Source organism: Apiospora aurea, assembly GCF_038362705.1.
Source record: "Apiospora aurea strain CBS 24483 chromosome Unknown utg000002l_segment0_segment0, whole genome shotgun sequence".
Lineage (NCBI taxonomy): Eukaryota > Fungi > Ascomycota > Sordariomycetes > Amphisphaeriales > Apiosporaceae > Apiospora > Apiospora aurea.
Genome location: NW_027117389.1, coordinates 1,858,072 through 1,879,872, shown reverse-complemented (window position 1 = coordinate 1,879,872; position 21,801 = coordinate 1,858,072). Strand labels below are relative to the sequence as shown.

The 21,801-nt window shown below is 54.8% G+C and overlaps 7 protein-coding genes across 7 annotated transcripts; 4 read left to right on the top strand and 3 right to left on the bottom strand.

The window, feature by feature from the left end:
- Positions 1-152: 152 nt before the first annotated feature.
- PG986_002983 (2-methylcitrate dehydratase) lies at positions 153-2,027 on the bottom strand (the record flags this gene model as incomplete). The annotated part of the gene is made up of 2 exons (XM_066839205.1): positions 153-1,544; positions 1,722-2,027. 2 exons carry the CDS (start codon positions 2,025-2,027, stop codon positions 153-155), a joined length of 1,698 nt encoding a protein of 565 aa, XP_066704269.1.
- A 1,543-nt stretch (positions 2,028-3,570) lies between these two features.
- On the top strand, positions 3,571-4,723 carry PG986_002982 (ELL-associated factor; the record flags this gene model as incomplete). Its single annotated transcript, XM_066839204.1, has 2 exons — positions 3,571-3,682; positions 3,765-4,723. 2 exons carry the CDS (start codon positions 3,571-3,573, stop codon positions 4,721-4,723), a joined length of 1,071 nt encoding a protein of 356 aa, XP_066704268.1.
- Positions 4,724-4,903: 180 nt separating this feature from the next.
- Positions 4,904-5,236, top strand: PG986_002981 (uncharacterized protein; the record flags this gene model as incomplete). Its single annotated transcript, XM_066839203.1, has 1 exon — positions 4,904-5,236. One exon carries the CDS (start codon positions 4,904-4,906, stop codon positions 5,234-5,236), a length of 333 nt encoding a protein of 110 aa, XP_066704267.1.
- A 1,005-nt stretch (positions 5,237-6,241) lies between these two features.
- PG986_002980 (SH3 domain-containing protein) lies at positions 6,242-7,173 on the top strand (the record flags this gene model as incomplete). Its single annotated transcript, XM_066839202.1, has 2 exons — positions 6,242-6,301; positions 6,361-7,173. The coding sequence occupies 2 exons, from the start codon at positions 6,242-6,244 to the stop codon at positions 7,171-7,173; spliced, it is 873 nt and encodes a 290-aa protein (XP_066704266.1).
- Positions 7,174-9,147: 1,974 nt separating this feature from the next.
- Positions 9,148-9,919, top strand: PG986_002979 (carbohydrate-binding module family 50 protein; the record flags this gene model as incomplete). The annotated part of the gene is made up of 2 exons (XM_066839201.1): positions 9,148-9,222; positions 9,419-9,919. The coding sequence occupies 2 exons, from the start codon at positions 9,148-9,150 to the stop codon at positions 9,917-9,919; spliced, it is 576 nt and encodes a 191-aa protein (XP_066704265.1).
- Positions 9,920-10,780: 861 nt separating this feature from the next.
- On the bottom strand, positions 10,781-15,417 carry PG986_002978 (uncharacterized protein; the record flags this gene model as incomplete). The annotated part of the gene is made up of 6 exons (XM_066839200.1): positions 10,781-11,124; positions 11,203-12,143; positions 12,292-13,768; positions 13,867-14,540; positions 14,592-14,690; positions 14,750-15,417. 6 exons carry the CDS (start codon positions 15,415-15,417, stop codon positions 10,781-10,783), a joined length of 4,203 nt encoding a protein of 1,400 aa, XP_066704264.1.
- A 660-nt stretch (positions 15,418-16,077) lies between these two features.
- Positions 16,078-19,609, bottom strand: PG986_002977 (rab-GTPase-TBC domain-containing protein; the record flags this gene model as incomplete). Its single annotated transcript, XM_066839199.1, has 2 exons — positions 16,078-19,077; positions 19,175-19,609. The coding sequence occupies 2 exons, from the start codon at positions 19,607-19,609 to the stop codon at positions 16,078-16,080; spliced, it is 3,435 nt and encodes a 1,144-aa protein (XP_066704263.1).
- Between the last annotated feature and the right edge of the window lie 2,192 nt (positions 19,610-21,801).

Here is a 21,801-nt window from a genome sequence, read left to right as displayed (position 1 = left end):
CATGGTGTCTTTGGTCAAAATCATGTACCATGCAGTGGCGGGGCTGAGCGAGCCAAAAAATTGTAACCCTTCTTATGTCGTTTGAATTTCTACAGAACTTTATTTGGATATTGTGCCAGCTAAATTTGCCGTATCCTAGGCTCCGATGTGATTTAGACAAATTTGCTGTCCTTGACAACATACTTGTCAACATACTCGTCAATTGGTGTAGACTCCAGCTTCTTGCCATCCATACCAAGGTCCACAAGCTCCTTGACCTTGGCGTCAGCAAAGTGCTGCTCCAGGTGCCTCTTGTACTTGGCCAGGATGTGGGGCTTGGCCTCCTCTCTGCGCAGTCTGTGGCCGAGAGGAGCCTCGATGACGACCTCGTCCAGAACAGTGCCATCGTTCAGCTCAACGGTGAGGCCGTTGGAGATGGTTCGAAGGGCGGGGTCATGGTAGTCCTTGGTGAACTTAGGGTCCTCCACACACTTAATCTTCTGACGCAAAGACTCGACGAGCTCGGAGGTGGCCGCTTCGCCACCGTCAGTGTAATCAGTAGCCTCCAGGCGACCGAAGACCAACATGACCGAGCACATGTACTGAATGCAGTGATCGCGGTCGGCAAAGTTGTCCATAGGCTTGAACTGCTTGTCAATGATGCGGACGCAGGCCTCGTGGGTCCTGCACGTGACAGACTTGATGTCGGCGGCGGACTTGCCCATATCCTTGAGGATAGCGTGGATCTTCTCAGAGGCCTCAACAGCGGTCTGGGAGTGGAATTCTGCGGGGTAGGAGACCTTGAAAAGCACATTCTCCATCACGTAGCTGCCGTAGGGGCGCTGGAACTCGAACTTCTTGCCCTTGAACAAGACATCGTAGAAACCCCAGGTAGGCGCGGACAGGACGGTAGGAACACCGGGCTCTCCCTTCATGACCTTGAGGACCAGGTTGACAGCTCGCTGGCAAGCATCACCGGCAGCCCATGACTTGCGGGACATGGTGTTGGGGGAGTGTCGGTAAGTGCGCAAGCTCTGTCCGTCGACCCAGGCTTGAGTGACGGCATCGGCAGTCTGCTTCTCGTTCAGGCCAAGCATCTTGGACACTACAGCAGCACTGGCAACCTTGACCAAAACGACGTGGTCCAAGCCGACCTTGTTGTACGAGTTGAGCAGCGCGAGGCAGCCCTGGATCTCGTGGGCCTTGATCATGCCCTCGAGCACGTCCTTGACGGTGAACTGCTTGCCATTGGCAAGGTTTCCGCCGGCCTTGTTGGTTCGCGTGATCCAATCGGCGACGGCGAGGATGGCGCCCAAGTTGTCTGATGGGTGACCCCATTCAGCGGCCAACCAGCAGTCATTGTAGTCGAGCCAGCGAATCATGGCACCGATGTTGAAGGCGCCGTTGACCGGGTCGAGCTGGAAGTCGGTGCCGGGCACCTTGGTGCCGTTGGGGACGACAGTGCCGGGGACAATGGGCCCCAACAGCTTGGTGCACTCCTTGAATCGCAGACCCTCAAGGCCGCATCCTAATGTATCGAGGAAGACCCATCGTGCCGTGTCAAACTAGGTGTCATGGAGGTCGACGGTTAGCCGCGGCTTGAGAGAATTGGTGGGACGCGGGGTAGTAAGCCGGCACACGAACTTGTATGAAGCTCTCCCGGCTCAGTGCTCTGTACGGCACAACGGGAAGAAGCCCACTCAGAGTTCGCCTTCCGTGTGCGCGCAAAGGGGAAGACTTACAGCCAATTCGGAGTCGACAGGCTTGTTGTGAATATAGTCGGCAATATCCTTGACCTCCGGGTCGTAACCCCGTCCTTCCGAGGGCATTGGGGGAGCCATTGAGTGCTTTCGAGTGGAGGTGGAGAAGGAGTTGGATGGTTGTAGAGGTAGAGAGGAAGAAGCTCTGGTGGCCGACAGAGGGTTGGTGCCGAGCTTCGTAGAGGCCGAGAGCGCAGCTGCGGTTCGTGGGAGCTTAGTGGCCGTGGCGGGAGAAGAGGTACGCAACGATCTCGAGGCTGTTCGCAGGCTGCGGTGGACTGCAGACATCTTGACAGACAAGGCAGTTGGTTGAGGAGGAAGAGAAGAGGAGAGGAGAAGAAGAAGAAGCTATCGCCTGCTGATCAAATTCCCTCTGCGGCTTGAAATAAATAAACCAAAAAAAAGTCTGGCGAGTACCACTATGGAGGTGGCAGGAGGGAGGAGAGCTCTCCAAGGCGAGCTCGATTGGCTGGCGAGGAAAGCGGCCAGGCGGCTTTACCCCAGCTCTTGCCTCGGGAGAGACCAACCCCAGCTGCCAGACCAGCCCCCGGCCCCCTCCCGTGGGTGGAGGGAGGGTGGGAGGGTTGGAGGGGTAGCGCCCAGGGGCTCTACTTTTGGCCCCTGCACCGCTGTACCGCTGAATAGCCCCTCGGCTAAGGGAAATGTGTGCATACATTCTGGATAGCCGGCTCGCTGTTAAGATCGGACATTCGAGCCGCCTCGGACCTACGACCACTGGCGTGGTATTATCATCCAATTTATATGGTCATGGATTGCTACATGTACATATGATGGAAAGGTCTAGGTTATATACTTAGCTAAAATCTGTGGCCACATAGTACTTCGTTCCTTTGGCCTTGAGTCAATTGCTGGTGTGGTCCCAACATCGAACCAGGAGCCATTCCAGCATCTGCAGGTTCTGTCTGCAAGCTCTACGGCTAGGCACATCATGTATGTATGGAGCATCGCGGCAAACAGAACTCCGTGAAAACAAGCCCTTGTATATGCAAACCCGGCTTTGCTATATATAGGTTAGGTACTGATTGAGTCAGTGCACAATAGCTATGAGAAGAAAGCTGTTTTCTCTCTGGCTTCCTGCTTAGCGACGGCAATCAACGCATGCGGCCTGCCTACCTGGGTAAGCATTGTACATGTGCTGCAGCCAACGAAAGTGCTGCCCATTTGAGTTGCCTGCCCAGCCCAAGTCTAATCTTTGCAGCCAGCCAGAATGCGGCTAGAAGGTAGTGCGTACATATCAATATGTGTGCTCATGATTGACTGCAAGTCACACTAGAGGTGTCTCGGGTATTACACAGAGGCTGAAAGGTATGTATGTGTATATAGAATAGCAACAGAGCCTGCATATATTACTGTCCTGATATTCCCTGAAATGATCATGTTCTTGGAGTAGCATTTACCCTTGCCGGATATCCCGCTAATACGACGGCAGCAAGCCATTTTTAGAACAACACACGAGAGGCCGGCGGGGCGCTCAGCGTTTCTGACTCTAGCACATCTGATCCCAGGTCCACAAAGAGGAAGATCGGCGGTCATTGTTGCTTGTAGCTACTTACTACCTGTTTAAACCGCCACTCTCTCAATCAACACATGCATGCATGGACTTACCTAAGTTTAAACCCCAACTCTCCCACTGCCGCCTACATACTCCTCCTGCTTAACATCATTGTCTTTGCTTCTACATATTCTCGTTCGGTAGTGAATTCCCGCAGAGTCTCTACTGAGCACCCCTTTCTCGCTCTGCTGTATCGCCTGCCCCTGCTTTCTCTTTCACCGTAAAACCACTGTCAATTGCGCCAGAACCATTGCGACCATGGCCAGCCAGGCCGACCTCGTGGATCCCACCAAGGCCGGCAAGTACCCGGTGATCCTCAGCGACGAACTGCTGGGTAAACCGTCTACGGAGACATTTACTGGCGTAAGGTGTAAGCAGAAGCCCTACCCATCACTCTTCTCTTGTCTTGTTCTTCGCGGAACAGTATAACTGACCGACTGCCCACGCCAAAGACAACCACAAGCCCGACACGAACCCTGCATTATCCAAACTCAAGGTAGCCGGCCCTTCCAAATACGACCTCTCTTACAACGACAATGGCATGTACAAATACCAAGGCTCGCGCTCGGGCGACGGCGGTCAATACGTGCTCATCTTCGACCCGTCGCGCGAAGTATTCGTTCTACACAAGGTGGACTCGCTCTTCACCATGAATCTTACTCAGACACCCAACAACAACAGCGCCGCGAAACTACGGCAGCAGTTCCCTCACCTAGAGAAGCCTGCCAAAGTGTCGTCCGGCAATATCAACATCCCCATCCACGAGAAGCCGAAGGACACCAAGGGGCCGGCCACGGCCACAACATCCGCGAAGGGTGCCAAGGACTCCAACACAGCACCTGCGAAGGGGAAGCAAAAGAAGGAAACACCCGCCGCCAAGCCGAAAGCAGCATCCAAGGCTGCTGCCGCACCCGCGCCTCCACCCAAGAAACCCACGCCGCAGTCGGACGACGAGGAAGACAGCGACGACGACGACGGTGGCCTTGTCTTGGAGTTCCCCGGTGGCGAGGAGCCGAGCCGCGACTTTTCACCGGCATTCCCACCGCGACGCTTCTCCGAGTTCGTGGCTAACGGTGAGGAGGACGACGAGGACGCCGATGGCGAGGAGGAGGAGGATGACATGAGCGAAGAAGAGCACTTCAAGCTGCCCAGTCCCATGAACCCGCAGAAGACACAACAACAACAACAGCAGCAGCAGCAGCAGCAGTCATCACAGCAAATACAACAGCATTCGCCACCTCAGTTTTCGCAGCCAGCACAGGAAGAAGTAGAGTCCGAAGAAGAGGAGGAAGAAGAAGAGGAGGAGGAGGAAGAACAACAAGAAGATGGCTTCGAAGACATAGCAGACGAAGATCTGGAGGCGCAGTTGGAAGCCGAACTGGCCGCCAGCGAGGTCAGCGAAGAGGAATAGAACTCTGCATCGGCCCGCAAGAGAGTCGTCCGCAAAAGGAGGATAGCGGAACTGAAGGCGGAACAGACGACCAATAACCAGACACTCACCCCTAGGAGCGACATCGATACACACAAACAACAGGGAACCGAACAACAGAAGGTTAATGACAATACGCTGGCCCATGCGAGCGACGTCGACATGAAGGATCAAGGAATTAATGATCATGCACCGGCCCCTGAGAGAGACACCAACACGAAAGAACAACAGGGAGACGACAAACCGAAATCTGATGTTCATACATTATCCCCTGAAAGCGATATCGTCATGAAGGACCTACCAAGCGGCGAAGAACAGCAGGAGGCTACGGTTGAGGTCCTGGAGGCGCAGCTGGACAAAGAACTGAGGGAAGAGGAAGAGATGGAGGCTCAACTGAGGGCTCAAATGACGGCTGAAGTGAGGGCTGAAATGGAAGCCGAGCTGAGAGCTCAACAGGAACAGGTCGAGGAGAGTGAGATCAGCGAAGAAGAGTAGGAAGATGGAGTAAGTGCCTACCACGCGGCGAACTAGGCAAGGAGAAGGCACAAAGGCTGGGCGACGACACTATGCATATACTCGGGAAGTCGGAGGAGGTGATTGGGGCTGCAGTCGCTGAGTGCGAAGTCGGCGACATGAGCAAGGGCGTAGAACCAAGCGATTGATTTTGGCATTCATTTTCTACATTTGGGATATAGGGAGTGCGCTGTCCAGTATGCAGCCACCACTCTACCCTCGGGTTCCCTACGGTACGGCGTTCAGAGAGGGAACGGTAGCAATCATACACGATGTGCTTCTTGGGGGACAAGTCAGAGGTCTATTGCCTGCCGGAATAACGGCGGCGCATACTGATGCAGTGAAGCGTTGTTTCCTTGATAGCGGAGTTGATAGTAAGTAGTACCATTCTTTGGCCTGTAGGTAGCATCGCTAGGTCTACCGAAGTGACGACAGAATAACAACGTACTATGCTTTTGGAGCAGTCATGTCTCTCTCTACCAAGCAGTTAGAAACCAGGTATTCCACCGCTACCCTCATTATCAGGAACGGAACAAGAAATCGTTTCTCGGGTAGGCTTCCTTTGCCAAGCCGGCTTCGCGGACTGACCAAACAGGCCCCAGGGCCACTAAAGGCACCTAGGCTGCTACTAGTAGGGATCGAAAAAAGGGTGGGGGGGCAGGCCAGTTTTATGCGTAACACGGGTGTACGTTGCCTGTTGGTCGAGGGCGAAGCATCCATCAATGGACCCCGAAAACCGACTCAGACCAGCGCAATCAAACAAATAACCACTGCCAGTTCGCCATTCATCCCTTCACCCCCCTTCCGCCTACTACATACTCCATCCTCGCTGGTTAGGGAATTGAATACTATACACACTGTTATTCTTGTCCTTGACCCCGTGCCACCTTCTCTGTATTGCCTGTCTGACACAGCTCGACGACTGCTGGAGCCCGGCATCGCATTCTCTAGCCCAATCGATAGTACATCTATCTGCCCAACGCCAAAATGGTGGTCGACCGCCAGGAGATTATTGCGAACAACAAGTCGCTGCGCCTGATCAAGAATGTACGGTTACTACGAACAGTCCCTCCTTCCACCATCCTCTACTCACACAGCGTAACCAGGAACTCGAGAACCTTCTGGAGAAGGGCGTGATAGACGACAATGTCTTCGACAGCATCCACCAGATGCTCCCCAACGAGACGCCCCTCTCCGGCGCCGGCGCATCCCAGCGCGGCACTTCGGCCGCCTCCAACGCCAGCCCGGCGCCCAGCCAGAACCCCACGTCGCCGCCCGTGAACTCGATGGCCAACCTGGCCCTGTCGCAGACCCCCAGCCACTCGCCCGCGCCCCCGGCCTACAACACCACCGGCCCGCCCGCCCTACCGACGCGCAACAACCCGCCCCCGCCCCCGCCGCCCTCGAAGCCCGTCATCGCCCACGCCCGCGCCCTGTACAAGTACAACGCCGCCGACGCCCGCGACCTGTCCTTTGAGCGCGACGACAAGATCGCCGTCCACGAGTACATGAACGCCGACTGGTGGATGGGCCGCAACCAGCGCACCGGCGCCGAGGGCATCTTCCCCAAGAACTACGTCCAGATCGAAGGCGACGGCGGCAACGGCTACGCCAACGAGAAGGCCGCCACCCCGGGCGCCGGCTACTACCAGCAGCCCACCTACGCCCAGCCCCAGCAGTACGGCGGCGGCTACCCGCAACCGCCCCCCGGTCAGAACCCCTACAACTCGAGCGTGCCGCCCATGGCCGTCGCCGAGAGCAGCAGTCAGCCCGCACCCGCACCCGCACCCGCACCCGCGCCCGCGGGCGAGCCCGAGAAGGAGGGTATGGGTAAGAAGATGGGTAAGAAGTTTGGAAACGCGGCTCTCTTTGGTGCTGGTGCTACGTTTGGTGGCAACATTGTCAACTCCATTTTTTAAGCGTGCAAGCCGCTCGCGTTGGCGTCATCATCCTGAGGTATCAGGAGGACAGGTTCTCCTACGGCTGTGCTGGGAGGAATTTATATTCAAAGGCTCGCTGCGCTGGGTTTCGGGGACTTGACAAACTCGACCGGACGAGAAAGCGTTCAAGCAGAAAACTGAAGTAGATTGTGCTTGGTCCAAAACGAGAGACGGTTCAGGACCATGGGTTTTGATGGGTTACTTTGGAGTCATTAATGATAGGCGTTCTTCCAAATTTTTGGCATTTTGCGTGTGATGAGGTTGAGTGAGATGAAATCGAAAAGCTACGAAGCCGATGCAGAGGTTTTGGACTCCTTGTTGGCGTGGCCCCCCTTGAACTATGCGTGATTGGTGTTTACGTAACGCAGGAGAATACCAGGGATCTTGTGTTATCTCTATTGCGCCCAGAGGAACAGAGGATGGCAGGTGATCGGAAGTTTTCAACCTGGACAGCCCAGAATGAGGAACGCTGGAGCATGCTTCGCCTTATAGCATAGCTTGTATGCGTTGCATAAGAGCTCTCTACATGGCGACGAAACGGGTGGCGCAGTTTACCTATTGCGTTGCCATAGGCCCAGGCTTCTCTTGGCTATGATTCTAGATCTTGGAGGAGCGTTCCAGCCGCCGGTTCGTTTTAGAAAAGATCGGCTTCTCTTTCGCTGGCCTGACATCAAACATACACAGCAAGCTTGGCGGGCTTGTTTTGACGGCGTAGAGCAAGAGGTCTGAACACTAATACAGCAAATGTGGTGGATGGAGAGACTGATGAGAATGAGAGTATCAGTTATGCTTATACGGAGATTTGTTATCTAGGTATAACTGTTTGTTACTGTGCGAACTTTGGCTGTTGGGGATATACGTGTTGCCTATACCAGCTGGCGACAGTGCCTGCCTGTATGTATGTCTCGACGCAGCGCATCACGCCGCGAACACCAAGGAGTTTGACGGCCGAGTTTTGGCAGGCTGTGGCAGGCCTGGGCGTGTATTGTTTTCTGTTCCTTTTGCTTGGGCCACCCAAACATGACTCGTCTAACCCCTGCCCGGCGCCTGCCGCATATCGACGGTCATGCCGGGGAAACAAGCAACTCAAGAGGGTGGTCTGCTCTTCTCTTACCCTATCTGACAGGTCTTCAGACAATGATCAGTGACGGTTAGTACTTGGCGCTTCTCGTCAGGCGGTACACCTTCCACCATGTCCTTGAGAAAAGTCGCTGGCGCTGGATCATCTATCGAGCGATGATAACTCGGGATTGGACCACACAGATGACAAGATGAGTACTAAAACCAGGTTCGGATATCTGTTTTCAGAGTGTCCAGCTTCTGAGATGAACGTCGCTAATCTAATTATAGGACGATGCCATCTGAAATGCCTAACAGTGCCATGCGTCATTGCCTCCGCGCTTCTAGACTTGTTGTACGTTTTCTCCCCCGGATTCTCTTGGCCGCGGTGAGTGATCGTCGCGGATCAAGGCTTGTCTGAACCATAAACGAATGCAGTTCTGGTTCTGACTTTCGCGAACATGGCATGCGGTCTGTATAGAAACTAGGTACTACATTCTTTCCCCGTCGTCTCAGTGGTACTTTCAGAAGAAGATATGTGCCAAATGTTGATTAGCTAGCCAAGCCAGCAATTTGAGGCGTCGTTGATACATGGCGTCGCCGATGTGTCAGTCAAGATCCAAGGCTTCCCGACTCTAAGCCACCCATGTAGTTCCCCAGAGAGACACAGGTTGCTATAACCAGGCTAGTATTGTAGATAGTGGCACTCTCCTGTCCAAGATCTACATATGTATCGGTGCAGACGAGCCTTGTTGTGTATTCATTCTTTCCTTGCGCATCCACTCATCTAAACAACTTCTCTGCGAGAATATCGTCTGAACGAGACCGGCTCTCAAACATACACTCGTTGAACGAACCCAAGCCCTCCTGTCCTTTCCGACACAGACCGCTAATATGCATTTCCCAACTCTTGTGTGGCTTCTCGTGGCAGAGCGAGCCATCGCTGCCGTGCCCCCTTTCCGTCAATTTGTAAGTCATCATCCTAGATGACTACCCCAGGCACCTGGCCTACAGCCCTTGCTCTGTCCCTCCCTTAACCGACTCTACATACACTCCTTCCATATTTCTAGATATGCATGATCCTCGAAGCGAAGCCGCTACTTACCACCTACGTATCCATCCACTTTACTCACCTGGTCCTGACTTGACTGACATATCACTGAAGCACGCCCGCGGCAACACCAGCGTTAGCAACGTAAACGTCCGCGGAAACACTGTCGCCAATGGTAAAGCAAGCGTCGTAAAACGGTTCCAGCACGCAGTGGCGGCTGTGCCTGAAGAGGCCGCCGCACATGAAGAAGCCGCACCTGCAGAGGAAGCCGCCCCCGAAGGAGAAGCGGAGGCTGTCCCGGAAGAAGCGGAGGAGGCCGTTCCCGAAGAGGCAGCAGACGCGGCCCTCTGCGCCGAGGGCCAGTCCGTCACCTACACCGTGCAGCCAGCCGACACGGTCGGCAAGATCGCCAAGTCGCTCGGCTCCGGCATCTGCGACATCGCGACGGCCAACGCGCTCGCGAACCTCGACGTCATCTTCCCGAACCAGACCCTCAGCGTGCCCGTGGCGCTCGCCGCGCCCGACGACACCTCGTGCAGGCGGGCGACGCCTTCGTCACCATCGCGGCGGGCCTGGGCATCTCGTCGGCGGCGGCGGAGGCGGGCGCGTTTCTGAGCAACACGCCTTCGCCGACTACCAAGCGGTCGATGCGCGGGAGGAGCCGGGGTGGCAGCGCTGCTCTGTTCCAGCTCACCAAGGGGAGCACAGCTGAGTGATTGGGTGATAGTTCGATGGGGGGTTGGGTCAGATGCGACAGAAAGAGTGCGAAGCATGTGTTGTGTGTGGTATAGTCGTTGCTGCTGGTTCGATAAGATAGCAGAGGTCTCCGAGAGAGAGAGAGACCTGCTCTGCTTACTTCAGCCGGGAATGGATGTTACTTTGACAAGTACACACTGCTGTTCTAGCTCAGCGTATCTTCCTCACCGTGGCTCAATACGCGACTGTAGTGGCAAAGAAGAGACCCATCTTGTTCGTATTACACCCCGTAAGACTAATTCTATTCAAACAATTTCCAAGGTAACACCTACAAGTCGCCAGTCTGGGAGCTTTGCGAGATGGTACAAGTCATTAACCTCTCAATCTATCCCATGCGCCTCGCCTAGTCCGCTCCCAAATAATATAGAAAACGACTGGGATGATGAGAATGACGCTCCACCGTCGACAATCTCGTTACAAGTAGAGTAAATGAGAAGGAAAAGGGGAAGAAGGAGAAGAAAGAAAAGTGGAAAACAGGTGATTTTTTGGGCAATCGTCCATTCATTTCATAGCTCGTATTACTTTGACCAAATCTTGTTTATTTGGTTTTCGGAAAGGGGGGAATGAGGGCAGCAGTCTCGTGCGTGTATGTCTCGCACATTGGTTGGTTTCTGGGATCGCTCTGTCAGTGGTCGCCGGCAAACTCTTCACAAGGCGAGATAGCATACCTGCTGTATGCGCCCGGGGTGAGCTTGATCAAGACCGGTAGTGCCGAGCCATTTAAGCAAGAGGCACGAACGTCGGGACACCAGGGACGAAGGCAAGCGTGGTGGTAGCGCAGCTCAAGCCTGTCGGACTCTCGGTGAGCCTGAAGATGCCCGAGCTCGAGGGAACGCCGCCACTGGGGGCAGAGCCTCCAGAGCCTCCAGAGCCGCTTCCAGAGCCGCTTCCGCTTCCAGAACCGCTTCCGCTTCCAGAACCGCTTCCGGCACTGGTTGTCTGGCCTGCGGAGCCGCTTTCGGTACCAGTGGGCGGGCCTCCAGAGACGCTTCCGGTGCCGGTTGGCTGGGCGCTACTGCTAATGGGAATGGCCGAGTTGATGGCGCCATTCTGGCATTGGGTGGCTTGTGATTTGAAAGTTAGCATTTGCGATCATGAAATTGACCACCACCATTCTGCTTTTGGGTTCGGAGGAAACGTACCTTGGTAGACAGCAATGGAAACAGCGGCACAGTCCGCGGGACCGGTACCAGGAGCGCCGAACGTGGCGAAGATCTGGCCCGAGGGAACCTGACAGAAACGAGACTGGCCACCGAAGAAGGCCGGGTTGTACCAAAACAGGATGCCGTTGACGACGGAGAAAGTGGTCGAAATGCTGCCACCGGGCGAGACCTTGAGCGGTATGAAGGGAACACCCGGGTCAGTGGCGATGGCCTGGCCGCCACTGGTGAGACGGCCTGCAGTCAGGTTGAAGGGTGTGGCATCGCTGCAAGAAGCGGGGTTGACGGGACCGGCGCCGCCGATGAAGCCACCAGTTGACTGGCGTCGGTAGATGTTGGCCATGTCACGCTTCTTGTTGGTCACGTTGACACTTCCAGGAATGACGCCAAGGATTACAGGCATCTGGGGCAGATCGGTAACACCAGTAACGCCGCCGGAGCTGGTAGCCGATGCCCCTGTACCGGTAGAGCCGCTTGGCCCAGCACCACCTGAGCCAGTAGCCGAAGAGCCGTTGACTATAGTACTGAATCCAGTGACAGAGCTGCCTGTCACTGTCACAGGGCCGCTGGGAACGTTGCTGCCACTGGAAGCAGTCACGGTGCCGCTGGGACCGGTGCCTCCGTTAGATGCAGTGGTAGAGGCGCTGCCAGTAACACTTCCGTTGGGACCAGTGGTTGCAGAGGTGCTGGGACCGGTGCCTCCGTTAGATGCAGTGGTAGAGGCGCTGCCAGTAACACTTCTGTCGGGGCCAGTGGTCGCAGAGGCACTGCCAGTAACACTCCCGTCCGGACCAGTGGTAGAGGCGCTAGGACCGGTGCCTCCGTTAGATACAGTATTAGAGGCGCTACCAGTAACACTGCCGTCCGGACCAGTGGTAGAGGCGCTAGGTCCGGTGCCTCCGTCAGATGCAGTGGTAGAGGCGCTGAGCTCAGTAGAAGAGGCACTATTTGTCGACGAGAGGCTGACCGGAGGATATGACACTAATGACAAGTTAGCAATTAGAACCAGCAGTGAGTCAGACTAGAGACTAGGAATAGGCAGCCGTTTGTGAATCCAGGAGAGGGATGGACATGCTTGTTATAAAGGGAACGTCGCTGACGGCCTCGCCGTCTTGGCTGATCAGGACGGCTCTACTGGCAGGGACGGCTTCGATGATGGTAACGTATGAAGTGGCTCTCCGGGACAGCCAGCGCTTCGAGAGCCTGGATCCACCGCCGCAGATCTCGCCCGGCCCGTCAGGGCATGGCGTGTTGCAGTTGTTGATGTCTTGGTCGGTCAGGTTTTCAATGCTGACCTCGTCACCGCAGAAGCAGTCGCCGCCGTTGTTGACCGAAAGCTTGAGGCCGGTACCGGCGCAGAAGCCGGCGCAAACAGATGCAGACCTGCCGGCCAAGTCATTACCCTTGAAGCTTGCCTTCCGCCCATCGAATGGGCTCTGTCCCTCAGTGACCAAGTAGCAGCCCAAGAGCATTACGACGTACGACTGTTGGGTCGCAGCCTGGTTCTTCTCGAAGATGACCAGAGGAACAAAGGCGCCCTCGAGCTGAGGAACTTCTCCGGTGAACAGATCCGTGAATCTCTTCACATCCAAAGAGGCCATGGTAATGGTGGGTATGGGCTCAGATGATGTTGAATACGCAACGTTGGAGCTGGTGGCAGTGCGGGTAGCAGACGTCGTGATGGAACCGCCAGTGGAAGTAGACGGGCTGCCAGAGGAGGTAGACAAGCCCTGGCCCATAGACGTTGACGAGCCTTGGCTTGGAGGTGCTGACGAGCCATTTGGAGACGTTGACGAGCCTTGGCTTCCAGAAGCTGACGAGCTTTGACTTGGAGACGTCGAGGAGCTTTGGCTTCCAGAAGCCGACGAAGTTGACGCACCACCAGGCCCGCTTCCATTTGACGAGGTACTTGTGGAATCGCCCCTCGTGACGGTGGAAGATGTAGCCGATTCGGCTGGTCCACTTGTGGAGACGGAAGGGGTTTGTGATGTGGTGCTAATAAGGGTGGATTGCGTACATGTTTCGCTAGTGCTAGCTGTAGCCGTCGAAGTAGACGACCCGGGGGTCGTCGAACTACCGTTGCCACCGGCATCGGTTGAACTATTACTGTCTCCGGTGGTAGAAGCGGCCGAGCTAGTACTGACGTTGTCAGAGGAGGTGCTGCTGGCAGCATCGGTCGAGCTAGTACCAGAGTTGTTAGGGGAGGTGCTGCTGGCGGAGTCACTTGAGCTGGTACTATCGCTTCCGGTAGAGGTGCTGCTGGTACTGGCATCTCCAGTAGAAGTGCTGCTGGTGCTTGCAGTTGAGCTGGTACTGGCAGATGAGCTGCTAGAGGCCGAGCTTCCAGTAGAGGTACTGCTGGTGTCGGGGTCGGCAGAGCTGGTGGTGCTCATGCCGGCGGTGCTGCTGCTGGTGCTCGTGCCGGGGTCGGCGGAGCTGGTGGTACTCGCGGCGGCACTGCTACTGGTACTCGTGCCGGCGGCGCTGCTGCTGGTGCTCGTGGCGGCCGCGCTGCTGGTGGTGCTGGCGGTGGCGCTGCTCGTGGTAGCTGTTCCTTGCTGTCAGTACTTTTCTCCTAGTCTTCAGCCGGCAGCAAGCGGCCAAGCTCACGTTTGCGAGGCCTGACTATCGGGGTTATGTACTTACCAGTGTTGACGCAAGTGTAAGTTGACTTGAAAGAGTTGGTCGTAACAGACGATGAGTACCATTCGCCGGTGGTAGCACTCGCAGCAACGGCGTAAGCCAGGATACCGTTCTGGGGACCGCAGTTTTGCGCGTTGTTGAGGCCATCACACGGACCGTTACAGGACTGCATGTCCGAGACGGTGCCTAAACTCCCCGGACCGGTACCGCAGATGCAAGCGGCGGCATTGGCGCCGAATGCACCCCTGACACCGACCCAGTCCTTGGTCTGGGCCTTGCAAGCGACAGCACACTTGTCGACGTCGACCGTGCCGCCCGGAAGGGTGCCGGGCGAGATCGTTACCGCCCCCGCGAGAGGTGCCAATACATTTGCGCCAGGGTAGCATCCGTAGTTCACGTACTCGGTGCCCGAGGCGGTGGCCGTGGCGACGAACGAAGCTGAGCGGGTTATCCTCCGGACGTCGTAGAATGCGGTGAACGTCGGACGGTTGACGATGCTCGAAGGGGTGGAGATACAAGTGTACTTGGTCGGCGTTGGTTTCGATGGGTTGACGTAGTCGCTGACGGCTGCAAACCCTGGAATCCGCGGGATGGTGCAGCCCATGTACGCCGGGTTCGCGTAGACGGGGTAGACTTGGGCGCCGTCATTACCACAACAGTCTTGGCCAATGCAGCCCCTATAGATAGTTAGTGACTAGATCAAGAGTACGGTAGAGCAAAGTACGTACACTGCACCACTTGTACAGCTGATCTTGCAGTTGCCGTCGACCGAATCATCGAATGACCGTGATTCTACACCAAAGTCCTGTCCACATTTGCATTTGATGCTGCGCCATTGATGTCAGTAAGAATAGCCTACGGGAAAGACATTGTGGGTAATCCTTACCTGCCACTGCTTCTCGCCATATAGGCCAAGGGGTAGGAAAGCGAGCCGCAGTAAGTCAGACATTCACCCGCATTGCTGACAATCTTGGAAGAAACCGCTACATCTCCTGATGGCAGGTTCGGATGGTAGAAACAGCCCAGTTTACCGTAACCACCGGTGCGGTCAGTGAGCGTGCTATCATCCTGGAACGAGGGATCAACGAAGATACGAGCGCCTGTGGGCGATCCGCAGTTCTCCCGACGATCTCCTGGGCATGGGTTGGGGTTTCCGGCGGTACACGGAGCTTCGCTGAGAGCAGGGGAGCCCAACGTGGCAATGGATGTACCACAGCGGCATCCTTCATTGTACAGAGCAGCGTACTTGAAGCCGTGGGCACGGCAGACTCTGGTGCAACCTCTGGGGTGGACCGTGGAATCCACATGCCCGTTGGCGGCGTAGCCAAAGTACGAGAACGAAGGGTCGCCACCTTGGAGAGCCCCAGGGGCGGGCCGTGGAATAGGGTTCTGGGGGTTAAATGCGAACGGTTGCTGGGTGACAGAATAACAACCCAGGTACTGGTGATCTTGGTCAGCCGAGCAGGTTGGTTCCTCGAAGTAATAACCCTGAGCGCTGACAAGCCCGGCAGTAGCCAACAGGGCTGTCAGCGCTGCGGCTTTAAACGACCCCATCTTGTCGGGTGAGTCCTCTGCGAGCAAACGGCGCCTCTCCCACTCAAAACAAAGCGAAACGAAGTTACAAGAAGGCCGATGATGTGATTAAGTGTACAACGAATGTGTAAACGGTAAGGAGCGTGGATCGGTGGGTTGTCGATTGGAACTCCGGGCCCAACGTACAGCGTCGAACGGGGGTATTTGAAGACCAGTCGCTTGGGAAAGGGATGGAGCAGTGCCATACTCCGTGAAGTCTCATTTGACCAAGGAATGTTCGACTGGATTGGCCGGAGAGTCATCTAGTTTCCCGTAAGGGCAGCATTCCCTCCCTGACTCAAGCCCATCGCCACGATGCCAAACACCCTGGGCTAGGAGCTTAGGGAATGTGGCCGGAGTCTGGAAGGGGTTGCCCTGGAAAAGTAGCTGTTTAGTGCAAGACGTCCAATGGAATCCAATCCGTGGCGTAGTCAACGTCGCATCTCATCGGATTCTTCGGTCCCAGACCATGTCTCAGCCATCTGGAGGGAACAACATATCAATTGATCTGAACACAACCCTTACTGCTCTAGTGGCAACCCCCATTGAGATCCCTCTTGCGCAAAGCAAGCAACAACTCCTAAACGCAACAGCTACAGTAATTCCAGACCCATTCCCTAGAGACAAGCAGATGCGCCAATATCATCCCTCGAATTCTACAATCCTCTGAGGTGGCGTGTCCACAGTTCCCGGTTGGCTACTTGCTGCCTCGGTAGGTTCGAGTATCGATTGGCTCGACCCTTCTTGGCCCTTTGAGGCCCCTGCCTCGGCATCCGCTCCGTCCAGGAGATCCAGATCCGATGATCGTACACTGCGCCGTTCCGCATCTCCGCCGTAGCCGCCCGCTGATTTAGGCACACGTAAATCTTCATCATCGTCCTCTTCTTCATCCTTCTGCCCGGGTACAGCATTTTGCTCGAGCTCTCGCTGCGCCTCTTCCATACGGCGGCGAACCTCGGCCGCTACCCTCGATGCATCAGTAACGATGTTGTCGAGGACACCGCGGAGGCCCCTGGTAGCGTTATTTGCGCTAGCCTGTGGAATCGGCAGAGCACTTGCTGCTGAGCGTCCGAAACTGGAGAATGTAGTGAGAGAAGGAGTGGATGGATTGATACTCGGAAGTCCTTCGGTGACGTGCAGCGACGTCGGAAATGATGATTCGAAAAACTGCTCAAGCAGCTCGTCCGCCAACACAACCATGCGGAAGGTGGGTAATGTCATGTGTAAGGGGTTGGAAGGGTCCAAAGCGACATTCGCCTTCTCAGATTGTGCCTTGGAGACAGAGCGCTGTGTCTCGTTTTCTGTATCTGGTTTGCCAAGGGCTGGGGGGTTGGACGGCAAAGCTGCCTTCTTCTTAGCGGCACTCGGGCTCTCCTTGGGAGCCTCTTGAGGGCTTTCCTGGGGGGCATCAAATGCTAGGAGATCCTCCTCGTCCTCCTCATCTTCGTCATCTCCAATGGCAAATGCGCTGTCATCAGGCGTATGGCTTTCATCTGACCCTGTTGTTTTGGGCGGGGTGGTTTTGGTCGCAGGCTCTAACTGGTTGGAGGGGTGATCCGGGTCGGCGTATTCGAAGCATCGTCGAATGAAAGCACTAACGCTCCCAAGGAACCGTTCGTTCATGGTGCCGCCAATAGGTGGGCTCATTGGGCCATTGGTCTCCGTTAATGTGCTGAGGGACGGGTTTGAACTCGAGGCACTGAGAGTGCCTTCCAAACCACGGCGCGATAAGAACAGGAGTGCCTCGGATATTCGTAGAATGCCCTCTCTGTCAACTTTTCCATCGCCGTCGTCATCGTAAAGTTCGAAGAAATAAGTAATAGTGCCCATAATATCGCGTCTGCCTTTGATCTGAGCAAGACCGGTCACCACATTCTGTAACGTCAGTGTCGAAGTTGAACCAACATCCCACCGTCGGAACAACCGCTGCATGAATTCGTGTTCGGCGGGCTCCGGCCCAGACCCCCAGGGCGAAAGAAGATTGGTGTTAGGCTTTCGAAAGTTGTTGAAGTATTGGCTCTGGTCCCTGTCTGGGAATGTATCGCGTCTAGGTGTGGCCGGGGAGTCGGCAATCGCCCACTTCGACATCGCTGCGAGGAATTCGCGAAAGGCATCGTAGTCCATCAGACTAGTGCTGGGACCCAGACCGACACGACCTTTCTCGACGCCATGGTCTTGATGGTCCGAAAAGGCGGACGCTGCACTGGGTCTGGCAGTTTTGGCCCGACGGACTTTCTCTTCTTGAATAATGTGATCGCGTTGTTGGCGCTCATAGAGAATGGTATAAAACCTATCGTATACGGCGCCGAGCTCCTCTGGGCTGAGTAGTTTGCTGTCTGGTCCAAGGTTCCGAATAGCTGTTCGTTTTGCAAAATTCTCAATATTATTGAGCACAGCATCCTTGTTCTTCAGCCGCAGATCTTGGATCGTGCTGTGCGTGATTCCAGAGAACTCCTTGAAAGCAACAACCATGAGTTCCTGGAAACGGTTGATGGCTCTCAACTTTGGGTTTTCGGACTTGGGATGAGCCGACTCATCCAGGCGTGAGAAATAGCCTTTCAAGACAGATATGAAAGCACCGTCGTCTGTGGCGTCCAGCAATTCCTCTCCGTTGATACGTAATATAGCCAAGCCGACTTGGAATAACACCTTGGGTCCCTCAACGAAGAAGACATCCAGAACTCTAAAGGCAAATACTAGTGGCATCGAGTTGATGTAAAGCGATAGGAACCAGGGAAGCGATACCACTGATAGTTGAACATCGGCTTTGACCAAATGCTCCCACAAAACAGGCATCGTCTTCTCGACTAGCGATTCAAAGACCTTCTGGTCCAGCAAAGTTCCGTACATGGTCGTGGAGTAGTATCCTGGAACAAGCCTGTCGCAAAGAGCGGACAAGAGGAAGAAGGCCTGCGATTCTGATATGTAAATCAACAAGGCCGCGACAACTATGTTCATGGCTTGACAGTAGCCAACTTCGGGGTTGACCCAACTGTAGGCTGTGAGAACTCGACGTAGCCGTCCAATCCCTTCCTCGGACTGGAATCCAGGATATTCGGGAAGACTTCGGTTGAGATCTTTCTCAATCTCGTCGATAGCGAGAGACTCCTTGCCCGAGAACTTGGCCAGAGTGTCGGTGTAGAGGGTGGGATTCTCGAGCCTCAGATACAAAGACCCAGAAGTCAGCTCCCACATCTCTCCCCTGAGACGATTGGGCAGACCGACGCGGATCAGCTTGTGAAATGTCGGCTGGCGAATCAGTGTCGCATTCCGCCCATTGTCCCGTAGGTATTCAGCCCATAGCCTCATTTTGGCCCTATCCCTCAGTTTCTTGGGATCGCCTGGGTATTTGAACATCATCCCTAGGCCGGCATCTGGTGGGTTGGCGGCCTTCTTGTCCTCGGGTCGGAGTAGGTATTCAGAGTAGCATTCAGCCACAACCTTCTTGAGCTTGCCGACGTTGCCAACGCCACCTCTCAAGCCCTTCTTCAGGCCATCACAGAACCTCTCACATGCGTGGCGGGTCCCGGCGAGCTGAATGGTAATTCTCTGCTCTCGCATCTGGCTCTTGTCCTTCTGTGCATCTTTGTCCTTGGACGCTTCATGTGGGATACCGTTCCATGTCGTGATGGCAAGCGCAAACTAGAATACCCAGATAGGTCAGTGATGGTATTCAAAGCTTCACAGGAACATGACAATCGCCGAGGCGTGGAAGTGGGGAAAGGCACGATGAACTGACCTGGAAACTCTGACTGTTCAGACGTTCGACCCGTCTGATGGCACATAGTGGAAATGTGAAGCCATTGCCACTTGGCCCGCCGCCGTGGGTTTGGCCGGTGAAGGCAGAAGAAGTCGAGGTGCTGGCGGAGCTGACGAAGCTTGACGGAGTGGTGGAGAAGCACATGTAGGCCTCGGACAGGTGCAGCTTCCCAGCATAATGCCAGCCTCGATCGCGCTCTTTGTCGCCTTGGGTGACGTTCGAAGGGGGGATTGTCAACTCAGCGGGGATCTCGTACAAAGGTGTCTGGCTGCTGGGCAGGCGGAATTGATGCTGGAACAGGGTGGACTTGGCAGGGTTGCGGTCGGAATTGGTGAGGTTCAGGCCTTGCATAGGGTCAATCAGCTGCTGGGCAGCCGACTGGGCCTTTTGCACGAGGTTCGAGATGTTGAACATCGTGTCGTCGGTTGTTGGACCAAGGTCTCGTTGTTAGGACCCACTGGTCAGAGCATGTCGGGTAACATGCAACAATAGCACGCAACGATCAACAACTATCCGGTTGACGGGCAGAAATGGACTTTGTCTATTTGGTCACGGCTGAAAGAAACGCTCTCTATTGGCTGTTTGTCTTTGATGGATGTTGTCGTCGAGGGGGAGCAGGTAGGTTAAGTCGGGAGCAATGACAAGGCATTAGTTGATTCCATAGGTACAAGGATCGGGCGGCTTAGTCAGGGGCTCTGGGTGGGGCTTTCTGGTAGTGCTGCTTCCAGCTGCACAACTAGGGCCCTTGAGCAGACTTTGGGGGCCCTGAGAACCTTGGAAGTTGGGGGCCCTTGTGCTCCAGCCCAAGCTACAGTACCTACGGTCCAGTAAGAAGGGCTCAGGTGCTGTGTGCTTCAGTTGATCCGATTGCCGACCTCCAGTCGTATACGGCAAACCATTTTGAATTTGGGAGAGCATGGGATAGACCAAATTGGAGCTCTCGCGCATCTTCTACGAATGTCGAGGACACGGAGAAATGAGATGACTCGGCAATCATCAATCAGATTACCTAGGCAATTCAGTATGAGGATCTACCTACCTACCCATACGAAGTAGAAGGTACTGACTGGGGGCACTTATCGAATACATGGCTTACTCGATATGTACGTTGACTCCATACACACCAACCGGTTGTCCCCTACATGTACATACATAGTGACCATATTATTACCTAGTAAAGCGTTCCTAGGCGCCCCTTGATGTAGTGTAAGTAGTTGATTCTTTGACGACTGGATGACTGGCGGTAAGCGGTATGCAGCGACTGGCACGTGTATAAATAACAATATGATTCCAGAATACCCAACGGTATCGCTCATCTCTCGATCCCACCAATGAAAGGGTTCCAGCACCTGCCTACTTCAGTACTTGAGATGTAGCTATCTGGACTAGATGAGAGTTCATCTGTTCTTCGATTGGAGCTGCAGCACTTATTGTCGTCCTCGCAGAAAAGGGCTATCGATCTGCAACTCCAATCGGCAGATTCGAGTCGGAAAATAACAGGGTCATTTCACGAAGAAACCACTGTAGGTAGATATCACCAGCGAAAGAGATAGAGAGAGAGAGAGAGAGGGAGAGAGAAATTGTAGTGGCGGTATGGAGAGCCTACTACAATCTGTAGCCATATGCAGTGGTCATAGTCAGCTTCGCGATCCACATCTGCCTACACGATGTACTTATCGATAGTGATATCTGCCCGATCTATAGTCCCCCCTCCCAGATGCACATGCCACGTGCGGATAGGTTCAATGCATGTCGTGTATATGCTCATCCGCCCAGCTCGGAATTGGGTGGATGCGGGGTTCTAGATGCTGCAAGCTGGATGAAATAGGTATGTTAGAGACCCTCCTGTACGTCAGAACTTTGTGAACCATATCGCGACTTTTAGTCCTTCAAGCGATACCCGGAGAGCGAGAGGCAACAGGATCGAGCCTAGCTTTGATATATGTGCGTTAAGATGACTGGCAAGCCACCGCCCGTCAGTGCCGCCACAGCAGGGGCCCTTCCATCACGGAAATCAGTTTCATACCTATATGTACGCAGCATGGAATGTGACAAGGTTGCTGAGCACTGAGGTTCTGCATGACGTCCAACATCGCAGTGACACAATCTAGAGGCAGGGACGTGGCTGGAAGAGACCACTATTTTGAGATCCGATTAATCAATCAATCGATGGATTAGGGGAGCGATTACCTAAAAGTCGGGATGCCTAGTTGAGCGATAGTACCATATCAGCCGGGTACGTACTCTGAGCATGCCACCCCAAATAAAGTGATCCGTTAAAGTCAGTTCTCGTCTCGCACCCCGCAGCGAGCGGGCGCGGCTGAAGCGCACAACGTCATCAGGACTAGGACCGAAGCAAGTTGACTCTATTTCGGAGAGGAGGGTCGGGGCAAGGTAGTAAAATAGTCGTAGTCTAGCTGAGGTGCCAAAAAAAAAGACTTGTTAAACTAGCAGGCTCGCGATCTCTGCGAGGAAAGAAGAAGAAAAAAGCTTTCCACCCCTGCCTGTCGATTGCTGTTCAATCGTCTGTCGCGCTTCCCTTCACTTCCTCGGCTGTGCATCGTGTGTCTCTCCCTCACCCACTCGAGCGACTAACTTGCTGCTGG